We start from the raw sequence: 26,181 nt of genomic DNA on the forward strand, positions 1-26,181 counted from the left end.
CTCCTCTGTGCGCCCACACCCAACCTGCACCGTCCTCCGTACAGAGGCAGCGCAGCGCTGCAGTGTGTGCAGGACATTGTCTTCTCAGTGCGGCTGTGTCGGGACATCTCTGCGGCCTCAGCAGCCAGGGCCAGCCCGGATCTCTGCAGCACTCCCGGGCGAACACTTGCCTGCATTCATTCTGCTGCCTGGCACCGAGGCACCATCCATGTACTGTCAGTGTGGATAGTGGCTTATTTACTGTGCATCATCTGACGGGAGGACACATCTGACTGGCACCATGAGCAGCACTGGTAAGACCATTATCATTGTAGGTTGCACGGGATCCAGTCTAGTCCCAATAACGCTAACTTTAAATATTCCTGTAGGGATTCGTATGAGCTGTGTAGATCAATGCTGAGTCTTTGGTAGCTCTGCCCTAATTCACACAACCCCACCCCCCCGTGTAAAATGTGTAGGCTATATTATGCATTTAAAATGTGTTACAATAACCTCAAATTTGTCCCTGTGAAAATGAATGTCATGTGGGCTAATTAGACAGGATGCAGAAACGCCCACAGTGGGTTTGGTGGCTCTTTTCATCATGTTGCTGGTCCTGGTTTAAAGAGGCATTGTTGTGGTGTATTACAGCAGGCCTGGCTCCTGGCGGGCTGCTGTCACACCTGGCTTTGTCCCTGAGGAGGATTCAGCAAATGCAACACAAGGCAGGTGTTCATTTCAGGCCTGTGTCCTGTCAAGTCCTGTAGCAGGAGAACTGCACTGTAATGCATACATGTAATGCTTCAGCCGACACAAAGACCTTCTGAGTTTGGGCTGTAGTTGTAAATAAAATGTCATAATGGATAAAATCCAAATTCTAGATGGAGGCACATCTACATACATGTTTGAATGTTTGTGTGTTCGCTAGTTAATAACAACAATCTGTGGTCAGTCTTATGTGTGAATGAAGAAGCTTAGTACTAAGGTTATGAGATCACATTTTGGACACGGCAGGTCTTTTTCAAGGAACCTTAGGGGTCACCTCATCGGTACTAGCACCATACTATCCAGAGATGACTGAAATTAAGATTTATGACAATGCGCCTCCTAAAAAGTTTGTTTTTCTGTCCAGATGAACTCTTATTCACATATAGCCACTACACTATATAGTTCTTATCAGGCTCCTAATCCTTCGTAATCCAGCTCCTCAAAACAGAAAGCAGGGATGGTTTCTATGGATCTGTGCTCTGCAGCACTGCTGGAGCTGTTAATGAGAGTGCTGCAGTTTGTCTGGGAGTCGAGACGGAAGGCGAAATTCATTGGCACACGGCTGTAAAGTGCAATCGAAGGGCCATCGTTTGTCTGGGACTTTGTCTCCCCTCTTTGCAGAAGGCTGACCTTTTAACTTTTGCAGAATGTTGGCTGGATGTGTGAGTGGACGTGAGCATGAAAATTCATTTTAGATCTCTACCTGCGTGTGATGACAGCTGGTCTCCACATGTAGGGGCAAGCTGCTCCTGATAAACAGCGTGTGTGTGTGTGTGTGTGTGTGTGGAGCGAGAATTGAATTTGAAAGAAAATAAGAAGTAAAGTAAGTAAGCACACTTTATTTTTATAGCGCTTTTTCACAAGGATAAGCCACAAAGTGCTTTACAAAAGTGGCATATAAGAAAAAAATCCCAGGAAATGAAGTGACCACATGTGGGCATCAGCCTGTAAACATGTACAGTAATTATACAGTGGTGGTTCACATGTAGAGCTGGTTCTCTACCTAATATCTCTCTGCAGCAGGGGTTTCAATTACAAGTGATGCAGGGAACAAAGGTTACATGGACTTTTAAATAACTTCTGTTTTGGTGATTGATCATCTCACTGGGTTGGGGCATTTGTGCTTTGGCATTGTTTTCTTTTATTGCGTCGAGTTTAGGGGGAGACACACCGGAACTTCCCATCCTTTCCAGTCCTGACCATCGGTTTCCTGTGCCCTCCTGGTCCTGTGACCTTATCCTGTCCCAGTCTTGTCCCGATCGTGTCCCAATTGTCTCTCGATCAAATAGTCACACTTCACTCCACAGTGAAATGACTTTGGCAGAAAAAAAGGAAAACATAAATTATTTATTTTTCTTGTCGACTTCTGGAGCTGGCTTTTTGCAATTCAGCCTGATTGTGACAACATAATGGAATTGTCCTGCTATCCTACCAGAACCGGTAGGAAGTCGGTCAAATGATCAAACGTGAGGCTTCTAGTATAAATTATGTTCTGAATTATGTACTAAAAATGCATCTGCAGTCTGTTTTCCTGATCCATCCTGATCAGTACAACACAAAGTAATTTGTGCTGGCATCCTGTTCCGACCCTATGGGATTCTTGGATAAAAAGAAGAAGAAAGAAGAAAAAAAATGCTAAGAAAACTGAGATCCGCGTTTACAGGCAGTGTGGTTGTTTAGTGCCACCTGTATTTGACATTGTTTACCTGGTCAAACCACAGGCGTGGTGCGCTGGAGTTTAAATAAATCTCTTAGAACAGGCTTGGCATGAACACACCCTGAGCAGCAGTACAATCAATCTGCAGAACAGTCATTCTTTCAATTCCAGAAAAATATAATTAACTCTATCTTTGGTTTACCTCCATCCATGCAGCAGCAAAAGGTTAAAGAGTTACAATAGATTACACTGTTAACTGGATGTGTGTTTAGTTCCTAGGTATCTCCTAAGCTGACACACATCGACAGCACTGAGTCCCTTCACCACAGGGATTAGTTATCAGTGACTAATAGGGATGGATGATGGTAGAATAGCCTGTTAATTCCAGCTCAGATTACTGCCACAGGTCACATAAAGAGAAGTCTGATCAATACTGTTTCCCAAGCTGTTTATCTGCCTGTTTTCGTACAGTTGAACCTAACGGTGGGAACCTGCTGACTCTTTGGTGATATCCTCACGGCTGGTTCTTTAGGGGAAGACAGCTGGGATCAGTGTAGCATATATTCAATCTATACAGCCCTGTGGCTTTGTGCAAAGATTCTGTAGGAAAAAACAATGATGAGAAGTGTCCACTCAACACACACCACGCTACTCTTTCATCAAGTCAAGTCAGTTTTATCCAGATAGCCCAATATGACAGTTGATCCACTTTTTGTTTTCCTGAGACCAGACTATTCAACCCGACTGGTACTACCGAATTTAAGACCCAAAACCCAACCCAAGTTCTGAAACTATATTTTTTTAATAATATATATTTGAACATAACTGAACCCAAACCTTACCCCAGCCTGAAGCTTTACACAATAAAACTGTCCAAACCTGACACAAAATCCAATTCTTTGTCAGGATCCAAGCTTCCTACAGTGGGTATGGAAAGTATTCAGACCCCTTTAAATTTTTCACTCTTTGTTTCATTGCAGCCATTTTCCAAAAATCAAAAAAGTTCATTTTATTTCTCAGTAATGTACACTCAGCACCCCATCTTGACAGAAAAAAACAGAAATGTAGAAATTTTTGCAAATTTATTAAAAAAGAAAAAACTGAAATATCACATGGTCATAAGTATTCAGACCCTTTGCCGTGACACTCATATTTAACTCAGGTGCTGTCTATTTCTTCTGATCATCCTTGAGATGGTTCTACACCTTCATTTGAGTCCAGCTGTGTTTGATTATACTGATTGGACTTGATTAGGAAAGCCACACACCTGTCTATATAAGACCTTACAGCTCACAGTGCATGTCAGAGCAAATGAGAATCATGAGGTCAAAGGAACTGCCTGAAGAGCTCAGAGACAGAATTGTGGCAAGGCACAGATCTGGCCAAGGTGCACTTAAGGTTCCTAAGAGCACAGTGGCCTCCATAATCCTCAAATGGAAGACGTTTGGGACGACCAGAACCCTTCCTAGAGCTGGCCGTCCGGCCAAAGTGAGCTATCGGGGGAGAAGAGCCTTGGTGAGAGAGGTAAAGAAGAACCCAAAGGTCACTGTGGCTGAGCTCCAGAGATGCAGTCGGGAGATGGGAGAAAGTTGTAGTAAGTCAACCATCACTGCAGCAATCCACCAGTTGGGGCTTTATGGCAGAGTGGCCCGACGGAAGCCTCTCCTCAGTGCAAGACACATGAAAGCCCGCATGGAGTTTGCTAAAAAACACCTGAAGGACTCCAAGATGGTGATAAATAAGATCCTCTGGTCTGATGAGACCAAGATAGAACTTTTTGGCCTTAATTCTAAGCGGTATGTGTGGAGAAAACCAGGCACTGCTCATCACCTGCTCAATACAGTCTCAACAGTGAAGCATGGTGGTGGCAGCATCATGCTGTGGGGGTGTTTTTCAGCTGCAGGGACAGGACGACTGGTTGCAATCGAGGGAAAGATGAATGCGGCCAAGTACAGGGATATCCTGGACGAAAACCTTTTCCAGAGTGCTCTGGACCTCAGACTGGGCCGAGGGTTTACCTTCCAACAAGACAATGACCCTAAGCACACCGCTAAAATAACGAAGGAGTGGCTTCACAACAACTCCGTGGCTGTTCTTGAATGGCCCAGCCAGAGCCCTGACTTAAACCCAATTGAGCATCTCTGGAGAGACCTGAAAATGGCTGTCCACCAACGTTTACCATCCAACCTGACAGAACTGGAGAGGATCTGCAAGGAGGAATGGCAGAGGATACCCAAATCCAGATGTGAAAAACTTGTTGCATCTTTCCCAAAACGACTCATGGCTGTATTAGATCAAAAGGGTGCTTCTACTAAATACTGAGCAAAGGGTCTGAATACTTATGACCATGTGATATTTCAGTTTTTCTTTTTTAATACATTTGCAAAAATTTCTACATTTCTGTTTTTTTCTGTCAAGATGGGGTGCTGAGTGTACATTACTGAGAAATAAAATGAACTTTTTTGATTTTTGGAAAATGGCTGCAATGAAACAAAGAGTGAAAAATTTAAAGGGGTCTGAATACTTTCCGTACCCACTGTACCTGTACAAAAACCCCGTGCTCACCAACTGTACCTGAACCAGTTCTATAGTCAGAAACGCTCAATCCAAATCAAAGTTCAAACCCAACAACACATTATTGTTGCAAACATTTAGATTAATGTTTTAGAACATTTCAAAATCCTTGACTAAGAGAAAAACACATTTTGGTACCAGCTATGAACCAGGAACTCTTGGATAATTACTAGCTAGACAGCACACACACACACACACACACACACACACACACATACACACATATGATTATCTTTTGGCAGTTGTCACACTGTTGCAGCTGGTTCCCTCTGACTCTGTGCTGTTAAATTAATTTGTGTCACAAGTCTAGCAGCAGTGTGCAGGAGTTTTGTGCTGAAAGGCATGTGCCTCCAGGGTGTGTGTGTGTGTGTGTGCTTTTCTGTGTGTTCTCTGTCAAGACTGATGATATGTGTGTTTACATATGTGCAGTTTGTGCTTGACAAAGTGTTTGTGGAGGAGAGACCATACAGTAGAAAGAGAAAGGGGAAAATACTGGAGAATTAGCAAGAATGTGCTAATATCTATAGATAACACAGGAGGATCTTTGTGTGTGTGTGTGTGTGTGTGTGTGTGTGTGTGGTTTTATCAAGTCCAGGCTGATAGCCAATGCTCCATCTGGATTATATGTAGTGGGTTGGCAGTTTTTTTAGTTGCTGTATATATGTATTACTGTACAGAATTCATGAATACCACACTAGTTATCTATGTCTTCCCATAGGAATGGGAAAGGATCAGCAATAGCTCATGATTGGGACTGTAACTAAAGATTTTAATAATCTATTTTATATTAATCTGTTAATCATGTGATCATTATCAGTTAATACCAAAATAATAACCCAATCTTTTCAACAATAATGATATGATTAGTTTGGATCGGTTAGTGTCAGGATTCTCTAAATAAATTTTTATAAAGGTTTAACAAAAAATGTTTAGCACGACAGTCCACTTGCTTGTTCTTTTTCATCCTGTGATTATGGCCTACCAGATGTGGTGGAAAGTTCTGGAAAAATTTCCAGTAAGTGGACTTTGTGCTTGGAATGTTTTGTTAAACTCCAAGGTTGGCACTGAACGTTCGGCCTGTGCGGTGCTAACTGAGGCGAGGCACGAGTTGAGATTGTTTCAACTTGAGTCAAATGCTTAAATGTAAGTCGCTTTGGATAAAAGTGTCTGCCAAATGAGTAAATGTAATGTTAGTGATAGTGGGCAACTGAGTCTCTGAGGCACTGGGCAGCAGTGACTCAGTGGTGCTGGGCAGCAAAGGCTGCTGACCTGAGTGCAAACTGGTGGCTGCTAGCAGACTTGTTGCTAGCAGGCCAGAATGCAGGCAGATTGCTAGGTAGGTTTGCTAAGGAAGCCCGTGCCCCATTCAGGTATATGATCACTCAGCCAAGGCTTTGAGGGTCAAAAACACATGAGCAGACTACAAGGCAAACCCATCCAAATGGGCACAGAAAAGAATCAAAACAAGTCCAACAGAACAGGATGAATATCCGAAGACACACAGAGAAACACTAGGGAAAGGCTGGTATGCTTGACATCAAGACGAAGACAAACCCACCACAAACAAGGGGAACATAGGGACATGCAGAAGAGAGGGGAGGATAACTAGACACAGGTGAAACTAACTAGGGCAAGGGAGACAGTCAAAAAGGCTAGAAAACACACAAAGGCAGGAGGTAAAGTAATACAAGACATATATGAAGGATTCAAAATAAAACAGGAAATAACCCAAAACAATGACTGTTGGCATAGAGGTTGCTGGCTAGCTTATTGCTAACATACATACAGTTGGGACGTTGGCTGTTTGGGGCAAGTAAACTAATACGAAAAAGACACTAGAATTCAAGATAATCACTGATTTGTTGTAGGGCTGGCCCGAATGTAATTTTTTTGAGCTTCGACGCTTAGATAGTTGCCTAATAGACGGGTTTCTTGTATACAAACACTACTGGATGCGCGCGCAGCCAGGGGGCAAAAGCGCTTCGGTAGCCGGTCAGAAGAATGTAGTCATACGCTGGGATCAACGTAGATTACGCATTGTTTGTAAATTCTTGTTGACTTAATAACAAACTGCCATTTCAGAGATGGATCTGTTTGTTTGTGTTTCATATCGCATATTAATATAACATGTTTGACTGCGCTGCAGGTTAGCGAAACTGGACGTAATGTTGTCAGCTGCTAGCCAAAAAGCTAAAAGAAGAACGAGGGAGAGAAGCGCTCTTTCCACAGCTGTAAATACTGCCATTAGGCTTAACGGAGCTGTGTCACACTCAGAGATGCAAAGAACATGGTCTTCCGTAACCGTTGTGTGACCAGCAAAAAAAGCTTTCAACCCCGAACAATTTTGTTTGTTTGAAACTTAGCCTGTAGAGAGAAACTCCGGCAGCTAACGTTACTGCCAGTGAAGCATTCACTCGGCAGGAGAGAGTGGCGTTAAACAATGTTTTGTGTTTTGTAAAAGCACTGAATACTTCTCTTATAAATGCACGTGCAAAACACTAACGTTAGTTCAAAAGTCGAGACACTTGCTTAATTGTTTGTCGAGACACTTGCTTAATTGTTCTCAGACAGTGGCATTAAGAAACGATATGTGCTTCGTAAAAATCATCCTCATTGATGCTGTTATGAATAAGGTTACGTAATTAGTTTAAAAAGTCGGGAGAGACGTGCTTTGTTTTCTCTGTTTTAGCCAGTGAGGTTAAAAAAGTTAAGTACTGTAAAAATCATCCTCATTGATGCTGTTATGAATACAAGATCAGCCTATATGATGCAGCCTCTCAGACCAGAGGATGCTGCATCATATGTTTTCAGTTCGGCTGCTTGTTGCCTCCTCAGGTTAATTATTGTTCCGGTAAAGTGGATTCATATCTAAAATACGCTGCTAAACAGGTTTCCCATCACGAAAGTCATTGTAACGGAACGAGTAACCTGACTATTTACTTTTAATACCCAGTAATAAGTTAAGTAATATTACTTTTTAAATGAGTAATAAGTAAAAAGTTAGTCATTACAATTTCTGAGCTAGCCGTTTAAACTGATGTGCCGCGAGGACAGGATGCTGCTTTCTGCCCCCTGGTTGCGCGCTAATAGTTTAGTGTTTCCGGTAGCAGAACTAAATCTAACACGTTATTATGCAAAATTCACTTTTAACTTTAATTATAGCGACAAAATGCTCTTCTTCTACAATCGGCCTAATATAATTAGGCTGATTTAAATGCGTTCATTGTGTTACTGTTTGTCTCCAGCCTACAGTTTACTGATTCATTTTAAAATGTAGGAAATTTGACTGTTTTGATCTGTAATGAAATTAAGCAATTGTAAAATCAATAAACACCATAACTTCCACACTACTGCAGTCATCACTCAGTTCCACACAGCTGAGGGCTTCATTTCGTTTTCCCTTTGATGTGAACTGGAGCGTTGCGTTCACTGCTGTTGGCCGAGGTCAGGCACACAAAAAAAACTCAATAATCGAATCTCATAATTGAAAATCGAATGTGTACCCAATGGTCGAATATTCAAATATTCGAATATTCGGGCCATGCCAAAACATTCACTGCAGACATTTTGACTTGTCATAGTAGGTAAAGAAAACTGTTGCTAATAACATTAACAAAGGCTCTGTGCCCAGGAAAACCGTGACAGTGAGTCAGCTAGTTTCTCTAGCTGTTTTAGTCGTGCTCTTGCTGCTTATAGTGGTGGCCAAGCACTGCTGAATGATACAGTAAAATGAACAGTGCACAACAAACTGGTGGGCAGATCCAGACTGCAGTCAGGCTGACACCACACCTCTTCTTACTGGGATAAATACTGGCTGACCTCACTGGTGCTAAGCTGCTGCACTGTGGCAACACACACACACACACATACACACAGAAGCAATTAACCCTGCAATGTGGTGTGGGTTTGTGACATTTCCCAGCAGCTTGCTGTTTTACATGGGCCTCTGATACAGGCAGGAATGGCATGCTGTTTGTCCTACGTGCCTGAATAGTTTGGTCACATCACAGCTTTCGAAGAATATGATGTTTTTGGATAATACTGTAATTATATTATAATATAACAATATGTATGATTGAATGTCATCATTCATCAGTTCATCATGGGACACAAACTCAAAAGTGAAAGTGAAAGAATAATAAACAGTATGTTTATCCAGTTAGCTTATGTTCCATTTACCAAAGTCAGAGGAGAATTTTCATGTGTGTTGAGCACAAAGATGTTGGTGTGTTTAGCCTTGCTTAAATGAAGCAGGGGAAAATGCTAGCCTAGCTCAATCAAAAGCAAGAAAGCACCCTTAATATGTGTATCACAAGTGAATTGAATGTAAAAGAAATGGAAAATATTTAATTTTAAAAAAACTTAGGTTTTCCTATTGCAGATTACTGTTCTGCAAAGATCTGTCCGTTGAGTCATACTTTATTCATTCCTCCCTGCATACCTCACAGCTCCAGCATGACTCATGGAACTTCCTGTTAAGTCTGCTGCTTTTCTTCTGTGTTGAACATGCTGAGTGTGTGACATTTAGGCGTGATGGCAGCCATCAAGGTCAGCCATACATTTTACAGTGAATTACAGCACACAGAGTTACAGGCTGTGTTCGTGCAGATGTAGCATGTGAATAACTACAGCCATGTAGTTAAATGAACATTATAAGGGAACTGCGCATGTTATTCTTAATAGGAAAACATGTAAAAAGCCAAGGGATCAGCGAGTGTAGCAAGTGAGCACCAAAAGCAAGCTTGAGTTATTTTATTATCGCTAAGGAATTTATGTGACAAAAGTTTCACTGTCTCTGTAGTTTTCTGCAATTCTGTTTTCTTAACTCTTCATTATTTGGATACGCTATTTGCTGTTTGCTTAAACTGTTAACTGCACAAATATTGTATGCGTAATGAGACAGTCTACTCTCTGCTGAACCAAATTGCCCCTTACTTTTTGTGTTTGCCCATGCAGGACAGCAGCTAGCAATTTAAATGAGTAGTGGGATTCTAGTGGCTGGTCTAGCCACAGCAAAACCTAGCGAGATGCTGGTAGGGAGATGAGGATTTCCTTTGCCTGTTTTACTGTTTAAGCCTGCATCTTTACACAAATTTGGGGAAACACCAAGAGAATGTGTTTTAGATGTATGTCGCAACCCTATCACCAGAAAGAATGCAGATGCTGTTTTGGATAATTCTGTAAAACCCTGGATTAGGGCTTGACGATACGACCAAAAATGTTATCATGATAAAAATCGATAATTATCACGATAAGTATCAAATCGTTACTTCTTACGAGTCTTTGTTCACAGTCTTAGTTTAGGGCACCAGATTAAATGTCAGAGGATGCTTAATCCATGTGTGTTAGTACAGAATTTTGTGTTAAACCATCTAGTAGACGTTAACTTTGTCTCCCAGCCTGACTTTCTGCTTCATCAAACAAAAGGCACACTTTTAATTGAAAGGCACAGCACTTAAAGAGGTGGTATTATGCTTTTTGGCTTTTCCCCTCTCCTTTATTGAGTTATATTCCTTCCTACTCATATAACGCTTGGCTAGTCAGACACGCCCTCAGAAACACTCATTGGCCCTCTTCTCTTCTCATTGCCCCGCCCTTCTTTGCTTCTGATTGGCTAGTAGTCCTTAACTAGGGACTGAGCATGTGCAACTACCAACAAAGATTATTTAGAGACAAGATGTATCACTCCATAGCTAAAACAAAGCCTTCAACACAGGGTGAAAAGAGGAGCTGTAGCAATGTGCAGTATGACAAACATATGGTGTTTTTTGAAAATTAAACCATGTAAACCTGTTCTGGTACAACCCCTAAATAGGATTTTGAACCTGAAAATAAGCATAACACCACCTCTTTTATGTTTGCATTGGACATAAACAGTATGGAATGTAATGCCTAGCGACACTGGGCTGGTCCACTATCAGACACCAGAGCAGCTTTGGTGTTGCTTGGCATAGATTCACCAAGTCTCTGGAACTCTAGTGAAGTTAGGAACACCATTCTTCCAAAGGATGTTCCCTTATTTGGTGTTTTGATGATGGTATCTGTCTAACAAATTGCTCTAAAAAAAACATTTGATTCAAATCATCTTCATACTGATGAAAGCGTTCACTGAGCCCTTGTGATCTGTATGGAACCACCTGCATTCTGCATTAGTTGTGTTTCTTCACTCATTTAATCAGGTTTTACTAAAATGTGTCAGCTGTCTGTTTGAGCGTCCCATGAGATGTCTAAATTCTGTTTCAGTGGAATGGGTGCGACTCTTTTTCTAATGATGACCTAGAAATCTTAAAAATCTTCATTAAGCAGAGCAGAGGGAAATATGCACTCCTGTACACACAGACACACAGAAACAAATGTCTTATTGGGTTCACTGATCTCTCTTACACACCTTTCTAAATAACCAGTGTTTCTCACCTCCACGCAGTGCTTAATGAACCTGGCTGACAAAAATGTGAAGACTCAAAATTAGTGTTTCAGCTGAAGCTCCTACTAGTCTTTCACCACACATCTGGAAGTCTGCACTCGCAACATACCGTCCAACTATCCCTCCACCCACCTATGTTAAGCTGCTTATTAGGGATGCAATGAAAAGTTTTGGCCGAATACCGAACAAGTATGGGTCCGAGGCCCAAGAGGGTTTTTTCATTTGTTTGCTATTTTCGGCCATTTCATTTCGGTGGCCGAACATTCGGTGCATTCCAGATTCAGGTGGCCACAGGTTAAGCAAAGTAGCCCAGACATCATTGCATCCAGCTCCTGGTGGGATCTTTGGGAAATGTCCCCATGCTAGATTGGATATGTAATCCATCCAGGGTGTTCTGGGTCTGTCCTTGGGTCTTCTTTCTATTGGACTCAGAGGACTTTCACTTGGAGGTGTCCAGGGGGTATCTTGGTGGATCCTTTGGAGAATCAAATGTTAGACAACCTCAACTGACTCCTTTCAGTGCAATGGAATGAAAAGCACCTGTTATTCTCTGAGCTCCTTCTGGATTTCAGTCCAGACACCCTGTGACAGAAACTCATTTTGTCTTTGCGTCCATGATCTGATTCTTTCAGTCAATAGACCATGTTCGCCTTCAGGCTCAGTTCCCTCTTCATCATAGCTGTTCTGCTCAATGGCCACTACAAACGTCACACCAATCCACAAAGTTGATCTTGCGTTTCATTTTACCCTCATCTTGAGGCTAATGAACTTCCTCTGATTGAACTGCTTCCCTTTTTCAAACTGGAAAAACCTAGTGGCTGTCCTGGAAATGCCAAAATGGCAATAAGTATTTCTCACCGTGTGACTGCATAGTCATGGAACGCTGTTATTGGGCATCTAGAAGCAAGATGTTGTAAATGACATTGAAATTCTAGATATTGTACTAGATGCAGTATTTCAACTTATTTAACATCGTCATGACATCAATTTTTTCTTTATAGGTAACTAAACTGGGAGGAAAGAAGAAAAGGCTGAAAAAGTCTCAAAGGTTATAATCTCCAGCATTGACCTCAAGATAGGAAGTATGATGAGAACTTGGAGTCCTTGAGCACTCATTTTAGGCCCCTTGGTGTTTTTTTGAAGGTGAACTTAATTAGATCCTGACCTATACTGGATTTTTGAGGCTGTCATAGGGCGACATAAATCAGTGCTAGGTGCTAGTCCTTTATGTCAAGTTCAACTTTTGTTAAATTTGACACTCAAATATATTTACCAACAGCAAACCTGTTTTGCAGGGCTGACCTTTTAGGAACCAGAGAGTCAAAGAGTCCAGTTAGCTAGCAAGATTGACTGCCTAGCGCTGGTATGTAGAAATTATGCTACTAAGCTTTGAGAGCCACCAGGACTCTGTCAAAGTAAAGAGAAACAGATTAAAACATGCACCGTTGTATTCAAAGCTTGTTTAACAACTTACTGCATTGTGCTCTTACAGGGTTTGCAGTTTATGATGTAATATGTTCCTAAAATAACTCTGCAACAAATTTGAGGTGAAGAACAAATGTCTGATGGAGCTATTTGAAGGGACCTTATACAAGGAAAGAGGAAATGTTGTCCTTTGTGTTTTTTCAAATGCATCATGGGAATGTGTGCAGCTTCCTTGGGAGCTAACTCTGCACTTAAAACCTGGATCAGATTACTGCTCTGTGTGGAGAAGCGGAGAAAAACACAAAGATCAATGAGCTTCAGTGAATTATTCATCAATTCACGTTCTCCTGAGTGTGTGTGTGTGTGTGTGTGTGTGTGATAGTTCCTGGAGACTGCATTGTTGTTTGTGGCTGTCCAATGATCCACACAGTGCTGTGCACTGATACAAGTTAGAATATCTCTGCGCCCACCTATGCTAGTTGAAGAAAAGCAATAAACACACATTTTCCCCTCTAACCCTTCCACTCTGTTGTTTTGTTTCTTCAGCACCATTAAAGAAAGGTACCTTCTTCCTCTCATCTCTTCCTATGTACACTCTCTCAGCGAGAAAGAAAGGATGTCGTCTATCTTCATCTTTTCTTTCTTGCTGTTTTCCCCGTTCTTTTTTCCTTCCCCTGTTTTCCTGTCCTTCATATATCTCCTCTCGTCCTTTTGCATTTCCTTTCCTTAGGCTCCCTGAGCCTCTACATGTCCCCAGTGAATGAACAAATTAACCAGGTTAACACACCCAAGTCACACTGTGCACCGTTTAAATTAAGGAGTTTCAGAGTAGGAACCTAAATGTGGGTCACGCAAGTCATATTTTGGTGTTAATTCTCTTCCTAAGACTAGAGGGAAATGTTGTGGAAGACAGATTTGCTTCATGTTGTGCTTCCTGGTGGTCACTAATCCTGAACATCTGCTTTAGTGAGTCTGAAGCTCCACCATCAGTGTGTGCTGTGTGTCTGTACTAATGAGGACCACACAAGGATGCAAAGATGCTATAGGATTAGAACTTGAGTCTGCATTTAAGAGTAGAAAAGGAAATAGGTTTTTGTTAGAGTTCAGGTTGTGTGTGTGAGTGTGTTTTTCCCCCTTGTTGTGATTTTGCTCCCATATGATTTGCTTTATATTTTGCATGCTGATTATATGCTGTTGAATTGCAGGGTGTTCCCCCTGTTTATATGCATATGTAATCACAATTAAGTAAGCGAGTGAGTTCACACACACACACACACACACACACACACACACACACACACACACACACACACCTACTGTATTTTCATCAAATCCAAGGCAGTAAAAGAAATATATGAAACTATTAACTTGATCTGGGTGAAGATATTGCAGAGGGGGTATGGCAGTCTAAAAAGATCCTAAAATGAATTCATACATCCTCGGTTTGCGCCAGGCAGGGTGTAATGGAGTGCCAAATTTGTACCGCACACACTAAACAGAATATTTCAAGATTCTTCCCTGATGTTAGTCCCTCATATAATCGCTGCAACTTGCCTGTCGCTACTCAGGCCCATATGTTTTGGTCTCATGCTGAGCTTCATGAATTCTGGTCTCTTATTTTCATTACTATCGGAATGCCTTAATAACACTATTGCTCCTTGTCCTTTTGTAGCCATCTTTGGCACAGATTCACACATACTGTAAGACTGAAGCTGAGCTCTGTGGCCTCAGTTATTTAAAAGTGGAATTCTTCTGTTTATGTACATGTTTTTATTACACGCTTGCTTTGGCAATGTAATTGTTCCCCAATGAATTGACTTCAATCTAAAAAGAGATTAGATGCACCCATCTGACATGTTACATCCCGATAACAATAAACGGCCACAAATTGAATTGAACATTTAATTTAACCAAATTGCATACACTCAACCCTTTTGCCTACAGGTCGGCAGATTGAAATCTGCTTGCTGTTTTGCGTATCTGTTAAAGACAGTAGGTTGGAGTTGGGTAGAATCTGGAGTTTGATATAACTTATTAACAGACATAGATGATTATTTTAATGAAGACATGTTGTGTACATTTCCATGTACAGATTAAGAGTAGTGTTTATAAATTCCAGAAAAGTTTAAACCAATCAAAGCAGCAGGCATTAAGATATCATAAATTCTCAAATGTGGCTGGAGCTTTTATTTACCCGAAAGAAATAGAACGAGGTTTGAAACAGTCTTAAACTGGAGACTCTAGGTATTTTTTCATCATTTTCCAGATTTTTAAGAATATATTATCAGATGGGTATTTCATCAGGATATTTTTTTATTGTAGACTTTTTATGCATGTTTCAGTGAGTATCAAGTGAAAGATAAACATTCTTAGTAAATACAAGCGTGGAGAGCACGGTGTTGAAATTGGATGTCATGCTGATTAAAGTTATTTAAGTTTGAATGAGTGAGAAGGAGAAAAAGAAGGGGAAAGAGTATAAGAAAGGAGAGAGAGGAAGAAAAAGGAACGAGTGGAGCCATTCCAGGTCATGTAAGAGTTGCTGTAACGAGCTGCTATGAGTCCGGTGGCTCCTCCTTTCCTGGCTCTCGTCCATCCATCCCTCTTCACTGGTTGCCATAGGTTACAGCCTCATTCATCCTCCTTGGGTTAGGAGGCTTCAAAATAAAAGCCTGCATTAGACACTGGAGATGTTTGAAATGCACGGGGGTTGACATCACCTCCACGCTAGCCTCTGTTCATTAAGCTTCCGTAACGCAATTTCATCTGCAACACAACCATAAACTCCCAGTTTCACCTCAGGTTTCTGCAGCAAAAGGTGGAAAGTCAGTATTTTAAGAGTTTGCTCTACAATAGGCACTAAAAAGTCAGGATATCTCAAACTCTGCTGCATCGATTTGGGCCATTCTTTTTTTAAATCTGCACTTAATGGAAGTGCATGAGAGTACCCCGCTGATAATTAAAATGAGCCAGTGCACCAGTGCTATAATTAATCCTCTCCATGTGTATAGAATGTCACATTATAATCAGTTCGAGTTCGTTTTTCCGATGCTCTTGATCAGTTGTTATTGAATCAAACTGCATCATATCTATCAGAGTTTTAATTAGTGTCATCTCTTTAAAGTGGCAAACCCGTGGATCCTAGCTTTTCACGACACTGGGAATAGTTTTTGTTATACATCAGAAGTACAGTAGTGAATGGGAACCTTTTTAGGTTAACTAGCATTTTGTTCACTTGAAAGACTCCTTTTGGGGGTTTAAAGGTAAGCTACTTTTTACTCCGTGTTTTGCATTTGCACACACTCACCCTCCCACCTATAGCTTAATGTCCTCCTTTTAACTCAGCTTTATGACCAGCAGATGGACTTGGGATTGGGGTCGATGGTGCATTGCAGAGGAGCTCTCGGGGCTTCCGTCTCATTCCCTTATCCATTTTGCCACCCCACCAGTATTTCCATTAGTGATATGGTCACCTGAGCCTTTGAAGTAAAGCTCTTTAAGATTGTCCGGTGCACGTTAGTGCTGCAGCCATGTCAGGCATTAACCTGCTATACAATACTTTCCCATTAGAGTCGGAGCTCTGCAGGGTTTGATTGATCTGATGATGCTCAGAAAACTTATATGCATATGTGACATGATTAGCGTTGACTGCTGAATGCTGAGAGTGGTGAGTGACATAGAAAAAAGGTCAAGGTCCTTAGCAGGTATAGCATTATATAGCCACATCTGTTGTACTTTGCATGCTTGCTGTTAAATAGTGATTCTTGTTTATTACAACATAGGTTTGACTTTTTTCATCACAGTTTTAATAGTAATAACCATACTAAACTATACACTAACATACATATACATATACTGACCAGGTTAATTGCGGTGCTGTGGCGTTGCTAAAAAGAAGTCTGACGTGGCAAGGAACAAGGGAAAGCAGACGATCAACAAACAAACGCCCAGGTTAAAAACAGTGATTTGGAAGTGAAGGCAACAACTTTCTGCAATAAGCCAAACTGTCTGTCCCTTCTGACACGTAGGCTCAAAATTACACTCCAAACTTTGGTTTTAGGCTAGTTTAGATAACCAAAACAATGCTGCAGACACAGTCATACTGTTGCTATGTTCTTAGCTTCTGAGACACTTCAGCCACACTAAACGGGTTGTATTTTACAGAGGTTATGACCTTGCATCTGTTCTGTGAGGTCCATTTCCGCTTGTTATTTCTCGTGTCTCAAACCTGGATGCAATGCAGTTCAATCGGTTTACCTGCACAATCACATAAGAGTCTCTGCCAAGTACAAATCTGATTGCATCCTTCTAGCTTTTTCTGTTGTGGATGCAAATCTGGTAGCTTTTAGCAGTGTTGCTCCCCTCACTGGTGACTGAATGTACTGGTACCTGCTCATCTCAAAACAGTTAATCAAATAACTGATTTGTAATTCCACCTCTCCTCTAGTCCAGACGGCGGTGGCAGTACACCTGAACAAGTGTTCTGGACTTTGTTGGGAACTGCCAAAAAACACCACAGATTAGCGTGAACCGTGGTGTAATTTTTAAATTCTTGGTTTCAAACAAATACGTGATTCCAGCACTCAGTTATTAGCTGGCATATGCAAACAGCTCAGAAACAAAAGCACACTGAGTTTGTGTGAAGTGGAAGATTTGATGTGAAGTTTGATCATTTTCTTTACAAATCCAGATGGGCAGTTATGAAATCAGGCTGGTTGTTTGTTTGAATCCCTGTACCAAAGGGGAATATGGGAGAGAGGTCACATTAAGATAATAAATCACCCAAAGCATCCTTCCAGCAATGCATGCTCGCTCTCTTTGTTTCTCTATGTCTCTTTCTCTCCTTCCCTGTCCCTCTCTAGGAAGTTAATAAATCGTGTGCAGGATGACAGATTGGGCTGACAACAGAATGCTGCAGCGTGCACTAATCAGCCCAAACCTCTGCAAAATACCAGAGGAAAGAGGATGCTTTAGAGGAAAGAGGGAAAGGAAGGGAATCTTATTTATCATCCTGTGAAGGTGTTTTTATGCTGCGTGGAAGCCCATGCAGATATCTGTCTGGTTTACCTTCCCCAAACTAGAAAAGATGGCAAAAGCTGGGCTGTTCTTTTTTGCATTGTTACTACATTGGTTCTCTGGCAAATGCTGTTGCTTTCTCAACATTCACTGGTGTGCCATGCAAGATTTGCTACTCTGGAGAACATTCAGAAAGTTGGTGCCAGATTATTGCGAAACCCGGATTGTCATTGATCGCAGTTGGAGGGGGAAAGCAGCCGAGTCATTGTTTTTCAGTCAGACGAATGGCATTTATTTAAAAGTCTGCACAGATTCCTATGACAAATCCATAAAGTGCCCCTTTTATTATTATATTTGGAATTTTGGCCTCATAAATCTCATCATGAGGCTGTAAATCGCGTGGATTCATTCTTTTGACTCGGCTGGGAGCAGCGGCACTCTGTTTTGGTCCCACTTTTGGATTTGTTGTAGACGGGACTTGGCCGCCCTGGTGCTGGATGATTTGCAATGCAGATCCTGTGTCTTTTTCTTTCCCTCGCGCTCACACACACACACACACACACAGACGAACGGTGCCTGCTGCTGAGTCACACTGGCCAAGTCCACCATGCGTGCTGTCCCCCCCCCGATGCTTCCTACCATTTACTGAGCACTTCCTTCGGTTTGTGTTCCCGCAATGATCCTTCACAGCTTCAGACGACAAGGGAAGAAAGCTGAGAGGAACTGAGGATGTGTGAGAAAGACGGGGACACTGTCAGTGATTAAATGAGGTTTTGACTGCTGCTCAGTCCCTCTGGCATGTGTCTCTGTTAACCTCGTTGCTAGTGTGGCTAATAAAATGATGTTCAGGCTGATCCACCGTAGGGATGGTCACTTATTTCATCATTATGGCAGGTTCTGTCATGTTCTCAAGGCTTGGCGCAGCGCCTAATCAATCTGCCTGCTTACTTCACCATTGTGGAAGTAGCTATTGTTTGACTGGGGCCCCGAAGATGGAGAAGGTCCAACATAATTACCGTCACCCTGAGGTGACCCTACACCAGCTGAATGAAGAATGACCTCATTGTTGCTCCAAGCTATACAGCGTTCAGTCACATCACGCAACCATTCGCTGTATGCGTTGGCCATTTTCCTGCCACATGCTCCATACAAATAGGAGGCAGCGTTTCACCTCCTCCTCCCCCGCTCCAGGAGACTCTCTAAGCCATTCTGCTCCTCTGCTCTTTCTAATCACATGGTGAGCTGATCTTTAGAATAACGTTATGAATGAAGAGACAGGGAAGACCAAGTGGTGGCAGGAGACCCTTCGGGGCAGCTCAAATTCATCAGCCTCTCATGTTGAACTGAGGACAGACTGGACACTACAGTAACTCACTATGACCTCTGGAGGCACTGGACCGGCCGGGGCTAGCTGGTTAGCATGCTAATTTCGGTAGAAATCTCACAACACATAGACGCCATGTCATGTTACTTCTATTTGTAAAATTCTGTCCAAATCCTACACGGTGTACCTTTCAGCCGCCATGTTTCCTCATTCCAAAAAAAAAAAGAAAAAGACTTTCCGAGGTCCATCACCATCCAGCTCCCCTCAAAAGTATACCACGCTGCCTCCGAGCTCTCCTTTCATTTGAAATGGTGACCTCTCTTCTCGTGATATGTTAAAATAATTGTGTCCGTCCCCTCCCTAAAGGATGTCAGTTATGTCTTTACCTCTGAGAGTCCTCTGATTAGCAATAGCTTGAATCCCTAAGGTCGCTCCTTGGATATTGACTAAAGATCAGCTCAGATCAATGGTGTGAGTTAAAGCCAGTCCCGAAAAACCAACAAACACACAGCCGCTCAATGTGAAGGTACCTTGAACCCAATGACTGTGGAGCGGAGGCTTCAGGGGAGGCTCACTGAATGGAAGTGAATAAATATCACATTGGTTACCAAAAGGAGATCACATAGAATAGCCTATTTATGTGCAACAGTTCAGAGATACCAGAGTTTTGGGGACGAAGTCTTTGCCACTTTGCCCCGAGTCACAGGCTCAGTTGTTAATAATAATCATCAAGATGTCAGAAGTGCCATGACAGGAAAAGCAGAGATGAGGGGCCCAACCGCAAGAAACTAGGACACTTAATCCAAAGAAAGCAGAAAATCATGTAATGAGTTGTTGGCAAGAATCCAAACACAGGTTGTGGAAGTCAAAAAACATAAATTCAAACAGAATAATCCAACATCCAGAGAACGATCAGGTGACAGAGTCACTCGACAGACATGATGGCGAGGCGACAAGGAAGGGGGAAAAAAGCAGGGTAGAGACATTAGGAAATCAGGACAATAGGAAACAAAGCATGAGACCAACAACAGAGACAGACAGAGTTGACATAAGATGTTGGAAGGATGAAAGACGGGAAAAGGGTTAGTTCAAATTCACTGTTTTCACCAAAACAAGGGGCCAATAAGTGGTTCTATCTTCTTTGGGACAGGATTTATTTCTAAAAGTAATGTTATTTTTAGTCATGAAGATGTTTTATTAAGTTCTACATTTTCCAAGCATTTCCTAAACACAGGAAACTGACATGTTGTCATGCTCCAGAAAGAATCTTCACGTTTACAGTGTAATCTACCCGTTTTAGACCTGCTCTCCAGTGCCGTTGATGTCTTTCTTGTGGACGACTTGCTCACTTATCTTTACACTACCTGGTCCCTAGCTGATGGACGCTGACGTTTTGTGTGGCCCCCGACTTTTCCTCTAGATCAGCCCTCACGGCCAACTGTTTGCCCCACCAGGTTTGAAAAATCTTTATATATATATATAGTTTATAGCTCCAATACAGGAAGTCAACATTGTGATTCCCCTGAAGGACAGCTAAGGGATAAGCAGTCCTCAGATGTAATACCCAGCTATCAGCAGACTACATCTAGTCCCAAACTTGTAAAATAGTGAGACAGATTGTGACGTGACAGAGGAACTGATGGCAGTGACCTTTGGTGGTCAGCAGAAGTTTGTATTATAGCTCTTATTATCCCTTGCTTTTCAGAAGTTGCCCTTAAATAATTTGACACACATACAGTATGTATGTATAGAAGCCACTGTCAGCTCCATTAAAATGCTAACTCTGTCTTTTAGAAGTGATTGTATGTAGGAAGTAACGGTGGTTTGATAAAAATATAGTTCTGTGTGTTCTTTAGTCAGTGAACCGGTATAAGTTTAAGTCGCCATACACATACAGAGAGCAGATTATATTACTTTAATGGCTCTTACAGATTTTTATACTATGCATCCATTATGTTTTTCATTTACCCAGGAGAAATGACGGGCTCTTTCCCCATTTTTGGCCAATTTCAGGCAGACAAGGCAAAGTCATGACTTATGTAAAATTAAAGTTAATTGGGCTCTCACTGCTTGCCCAGATGTATAATATTTTGTCTCCATTTCCCAAACTCTACAATAGAGTTTGAGAGTGCAAAGCATGACTGAAAATCAGAAGAAGTAAAACCCAGGTTAAAATACTACAAATTTCTTTAAAAAAAGAAAATACTGACTAGTGCAAGTAACGGCCATCATTTCCAAAAATGTCCCGTGATGTTAAAAGATACATACAGAGAAGACTTTTTCCAAAAATCTCTGAGCTGTCAAAGGTGCGTTTGGTGTGGACTGGGGAGAGTGCGGCACGCCCTGTGACACATTACCAGGAGGAGGTGTCATTCTCGTTGAGCTGCACATGCTTCTATTTATAACAGATAGCTGCAATAACTCAGAGAGGTGGGAGAGAGAGAGAGAGAGAGAGAGAGAGAGAGAGAGAGACATAGGTAGAAATATGACCTACAGCTCATTCCAGAGATAGTTACAGACAGAGCGCTCACTCTGTGCTCCCACCTACTATTATTACACCGGAGCGCGTGGAGGATGTGTCGCAACACCGTCAAAGGACTCTGAAAAGATTTTTTGGGATATTGTCTGATAGGTACTATCACGAAAGGACATAACAAGACATCCCATTTGGGAAAATAGCAGAGTGACAATGCCAGAGGAGAAAGGTAATAATGACCTTTAATAAGCTGTTTGTGGTGTGTTCACCTGCCAGGGAAGACAGGTTGTAGCTAATGATTTGCTTCCATTAACCAGGACTTACCTATTATCGTTTCACCCCTATCTTAAGTAAAATTGCTCTTTTAACATAATAAACTATAATTATCCCACAATTCAGAAATATGGAAATCACTCAGAAGTTCTTGGTCATATGTGTGCATTTGTGTTTACATGTGTGTAAGTAGAACTTACAGCTGAACCCCCCCCCCCCCCCCCCCCCCATTATGTAACCACGGTCAGAAGCGTATAGCACTTTCTGGTGTGCGAATGTAGATGACAACAGCAAGCCTGGGGTAGCAGGCTGAATGCTTATGCTGCAGGTTGATATGCTGCCTGCCTGCAACATCCCTGGCAACAACAGTGTTGTCTTGGTCCCATGCCTGCATGTCTAATACTGGGAGCTCCGCCATCTGGGCTCCTTACAAAGGGGTGAAGACCAGGTTGCAAAGAAAATCACTATGATATTCCTATAATGATTTACAGTGTGCCTTTAGTGACCTTTTCCAGCTTTAGCATCATTTAATTTTCACTGCACTTACTGTTTATATAGGGACTTTCCACAAATGTTCCCATGATGTTCCTACAGCTCTGAATAAGCTCTGAAGTAGAGGATCTTGTACAATAGTTATGTCTTTGTATAAGATTGTGTATTTACAGAGAACAGAACTCCATGTACAATTTGGCTTGTACTTTTCCCAGCATGTTCCAATCATCAAACCCTACCATTGGTGGAAGTATTTAGAAGTAAACATAGCAATACTACCATGTAAAATACCCTGCATTCCAAATTTCACTAATTCAAAATCACATTTGTGATAATGCCAATAACTAATTCCTTTTTTCTCTAAACTTCACTGGAGTAGAAATACTAAGTAGCAAACATTGAAATACAAGTACTAGAAGTAAATATACCTTCCACTACTGACCCCTAGCCAGTTGTTTGTAAAGAGTAGCCTCACTGTCGGTCCTCATAAACACACCAAAAATATTTCCTTTCCTCTCCAGTGTTAAGTCTGTGGCGGTGTTGGTGTCTAAATGTGGGGTCATAACTGTGTTTTGAATAGAGCAGGGAGTCACAATGTGATGAAACCTACTAACCCTAAGGTTGGTGGTGAGGACATTCAGGGGACACACACACACAGACACACACACACACTTTACATTCAATTGTAAAACCAATGACCAACACTGTTGGGCAAGTTAGAAATTCTAATATATTACTTGTTACTTATTACTCCTTAAAAAAGTAATATTATTACAATAACGCTTTACTGAGTAACGCGTTACTGCCCAACACTGATGACCAACAGCAAAAATGTATAAAAATGTACATGCTGTTAAGCACATACACATGTATGCATTCACAGGTATGTAGTGTAGACACCAGAGTCTCCAGACATATGTGTACACTCATGCACACACACACACACCACTTTAGGCTGTGTCTCAGCCAAGGACAGTGGATCCCGGGTGTGATGCAATGGCTGGCTGCTTGTCAGCAGTCACAGCGACGCCCGTCACTATTCTGGACCTGCCAGTAAACAAACCATGTGTGTCTGTTGGTGTACTAGCATTACCAGTGTTGACAGTTTATATTTTTATAAATGGATTTAATTGGTTCTTTGTTATTAGTTGTGATTTTTATTTCCCTCCACGAATAATATAGTTATAATATACTGAAAATGGCAGGGTGGTTAAAAAAATCGGTTTAACTTATCTCAAAGGCTATCCATACTTGACCCTCAGATTGACTTGGTGCATCGTGTTAATGTTAGAGGATAAAGCTGGTGTTAATATTTATTTTTGTCTCTGTCAATAACTCCAGTCCAATAATGTGTCTGTCTCTTAATGCTCTCTGACTTTCCTACCCTTTCTGTGGCACTCAACCCCAAGCCCCCTGGTTTCTACAGAAGACATAAATCTTTCATAAAGAGACACAAATATATAGTTTCACTTTTGTAAGGGCTCAGTAATTTCTTAAAGCAGCTGCTCATTGTCAAACAGGAGTAAATTGTGCCTTTGTCAGGGAACTATTTTCAGCGGCGGATGAATCCATGTTTGGTGATCTAGAATGGCAGCAGGATGGTGTATGTGGAGATAATTTAGCTCCAAATGTATTTCATTTCCAAAGTTTTTTACAGATTAAAGTGTGACATTTTAATGTCATATTTTATATTTCCTATTGGGACAGATATTAGGAAAGACTATAGATCATTCAAATGTGTCAACCTATTGCCTTTTAGCGGTGTTTGCTTTGAGTCTCCACCAACTCTTGAAGAAAGTATCGGGCTCTTTAGCTGCTAAATGCTCCACTTTGTTCACTAGCTAGTCTCTTAACTGTGTCTGTCAGCTGTTTGCTGCTGAGCAGGTAGCGTACAGTGGCTTTATCACAGCTGAGTTTCACTGCTGCTGCAGGAAGTGTTCTTAACAGCATCGAGGTGGAATAAAAACAGTTAGTTTTACGGTAAGCAGGCTGTAAAACCAAAACTATGAGCTGACAGAGGCTACAATGCTGAGAGATAAGGCTGGGCGATATGGCCACAAATGTTAATGCAATAAAAAAATTCATTTTTTTTATTCCATGTCGATAATTATCACGATAAATGTCAAATCATCACTTCTTTCAAGTTTAAAGGCTGATTTTTGCTCCGAAACCAGACGGTTAATTGTGGTTTTAAACTTTTCTTTATGGTCAGAACATGACAAACACTTTTATGATAAAATCTTTTTTTCAACAAATATGCATGAGTAAAATTAAGTAAAATCTATTTTCAGTCCCGTCTTCTCAACAAAATAAATATCTTAATAGAAAAGTTAAGTGCTTATTTGTTTTGATAATTATCATAGTTGTTTAATTGCCCACCCTACTTAGAGATGATGGGAACCGTAGAGTCTGGTGATAACATAACGAGAACCTCCTTTAACATAGCTTAAAGTCATTTTGCCCTTTATGAATATTTATATTTTTATTCGTGTGGCTTAGTGCAGAAAAATATTATTTTTCAGTCACTGCATAATGAACTGTGGCAATGCATTCATACTGCATTACCTTGCTACTATTTCTCAAGTAGCAGGTGAATTATCCAGCAGTCTGAGTAATTGGGGCCACTCTGTGCTACTGTATAATGTATCTATGTGCACTACAGGGTAGAATAACGTCCTGTGGATGTTGATTATGTCCTGTGTGTTTGAATCCAACTGCTGTTGTTCCGGGCTCTCTCCCTTAGGTGCTAAACCTGCTTGGCATATGTGAGTGTTTTTGCACCAGCTCTGCTCAAACAGCTGACACAATGCTTTCCACAGAGAGGCTCTATTCATGAGTCACGCTGTTCCTCTCTGAGTTGAAATGAATGGCCTGCAAGCCCACGCAGCTCCAATCCCTAAACGTTGTTTTACTACAACTCTTTCTTTCCCTCCTGCTCTGGCCTTTCCTGTTTATGAGCAGTTATTAGATTAGCGAAGCATCCTTCACACACTTTCACCTAGACACGCTAATGATCGACTTTCTTTTCTTTTTTTCTTTAATGTTTTGCCATCTCATTGTCTCTTTCAACATCTCTGTCCAAAAATGACTTGAGCCCCCAGGCTTAGTCTTGAGTTACATCTTTCTTGTTTCTGTGTCTTTCTCTCTGCTGATACTTCTGAAATGAACCAAGCATGATGTGTTGAGTCCTTGATAGCTCAGTCTGCGTTCCAGTTTGTCCCAAAGGTGTTGGATGGGGTTGAGGTAAGGACTATGTGCAATTCCTCCTACAAAATTGGGAAAACCATTTCATGGACCTGGGTTTGTGCATTGTTGTGTTGAAGAGGCCTGGACCAATCCATGAAAAGCTGCCACAGACCCAAAGTATGTGAACAATCTTTCCATATTTAGGTCATACTGTAGGGTGCTATTGGAGTTTTGGCATCAAAGAGAGTCCTTAAGTGGCTGAAATGAAGAGAGGAATAATATGGAAATGACTTGAGGCTGCTACATGGAGATGTTCCAGTTGAACTAGCTGCAGTAACACGTGGGGTTATATCTGTAGGCAGTGTTTGTGGAAGTGGAAGAAGTATTCACGGAGTCACAGGAATGGCAGGAATCATATGTTTTCACACAAAGAACATATTCATTAGAAGGCACTCCTTGCTTCACTTTGGGCCTCTTTTGAAAACCATGACTGATCTGATAATGTTCAGGTTACCATTTTGGTTACTGTTATTAAAAACAGTATTACTAGTATAAGTGGTGGAAATTTTGGTAGCAGTAGCACCAGCAAT

The 26,181-nt window shown here is 41.4% G+C and overlaps 1 protein-coding gene across 15 annotated transcripts in view; it reads left to right on the top strand.

Moving 5' to 3' along the window:
* ablim2 (actin binding LIM protein family, member 2) overlaps positions 1-26,181 on the top strand; it is a 99,251-nt gene continuing 73,070 nt past the window's right edge. For 4 of the 15 annotated variants that reach the window (XM_038731278.1, XM_038731280.1, XM_038731281.1 and 1 more), the window contains exon 1: positions 21,677-21,869. In XM_038731278.1, the coding sequence (XP_038587206.1) occupies positions 21,854-21,869 (16 nt within the window). In that variant the 5' untranslated portion in view covers positions 21,677-21,853. Of the gene's footprint in view, positions 294-21,675; positions 21,870-26,181 lie in introns of those variants that run through there. The other 11 variants (XM_038731289.1, XM_038731293.1, XM_038731290.1 and 8 more) reach the window with 6 other exon arrangements.

This window comes from Micropterus salmoides, unplaced genomic scaffold (genome assembly GCF_014851395.1).
Source record: "Micropterus salmoides isolate LMB-PRFRI ecotype aquatic unplaced genomic scaffold, ASM1485139v1 Ms_hic_scaffold_2, whole genome shotgun sequence".
Classification (NCBI taxonomy): Eukaryota; Metazoa; Chordata; class Actinopteri; order Centrarchiformes; family Centrarchidae; genus Micropterus; species Micropterus salmoides.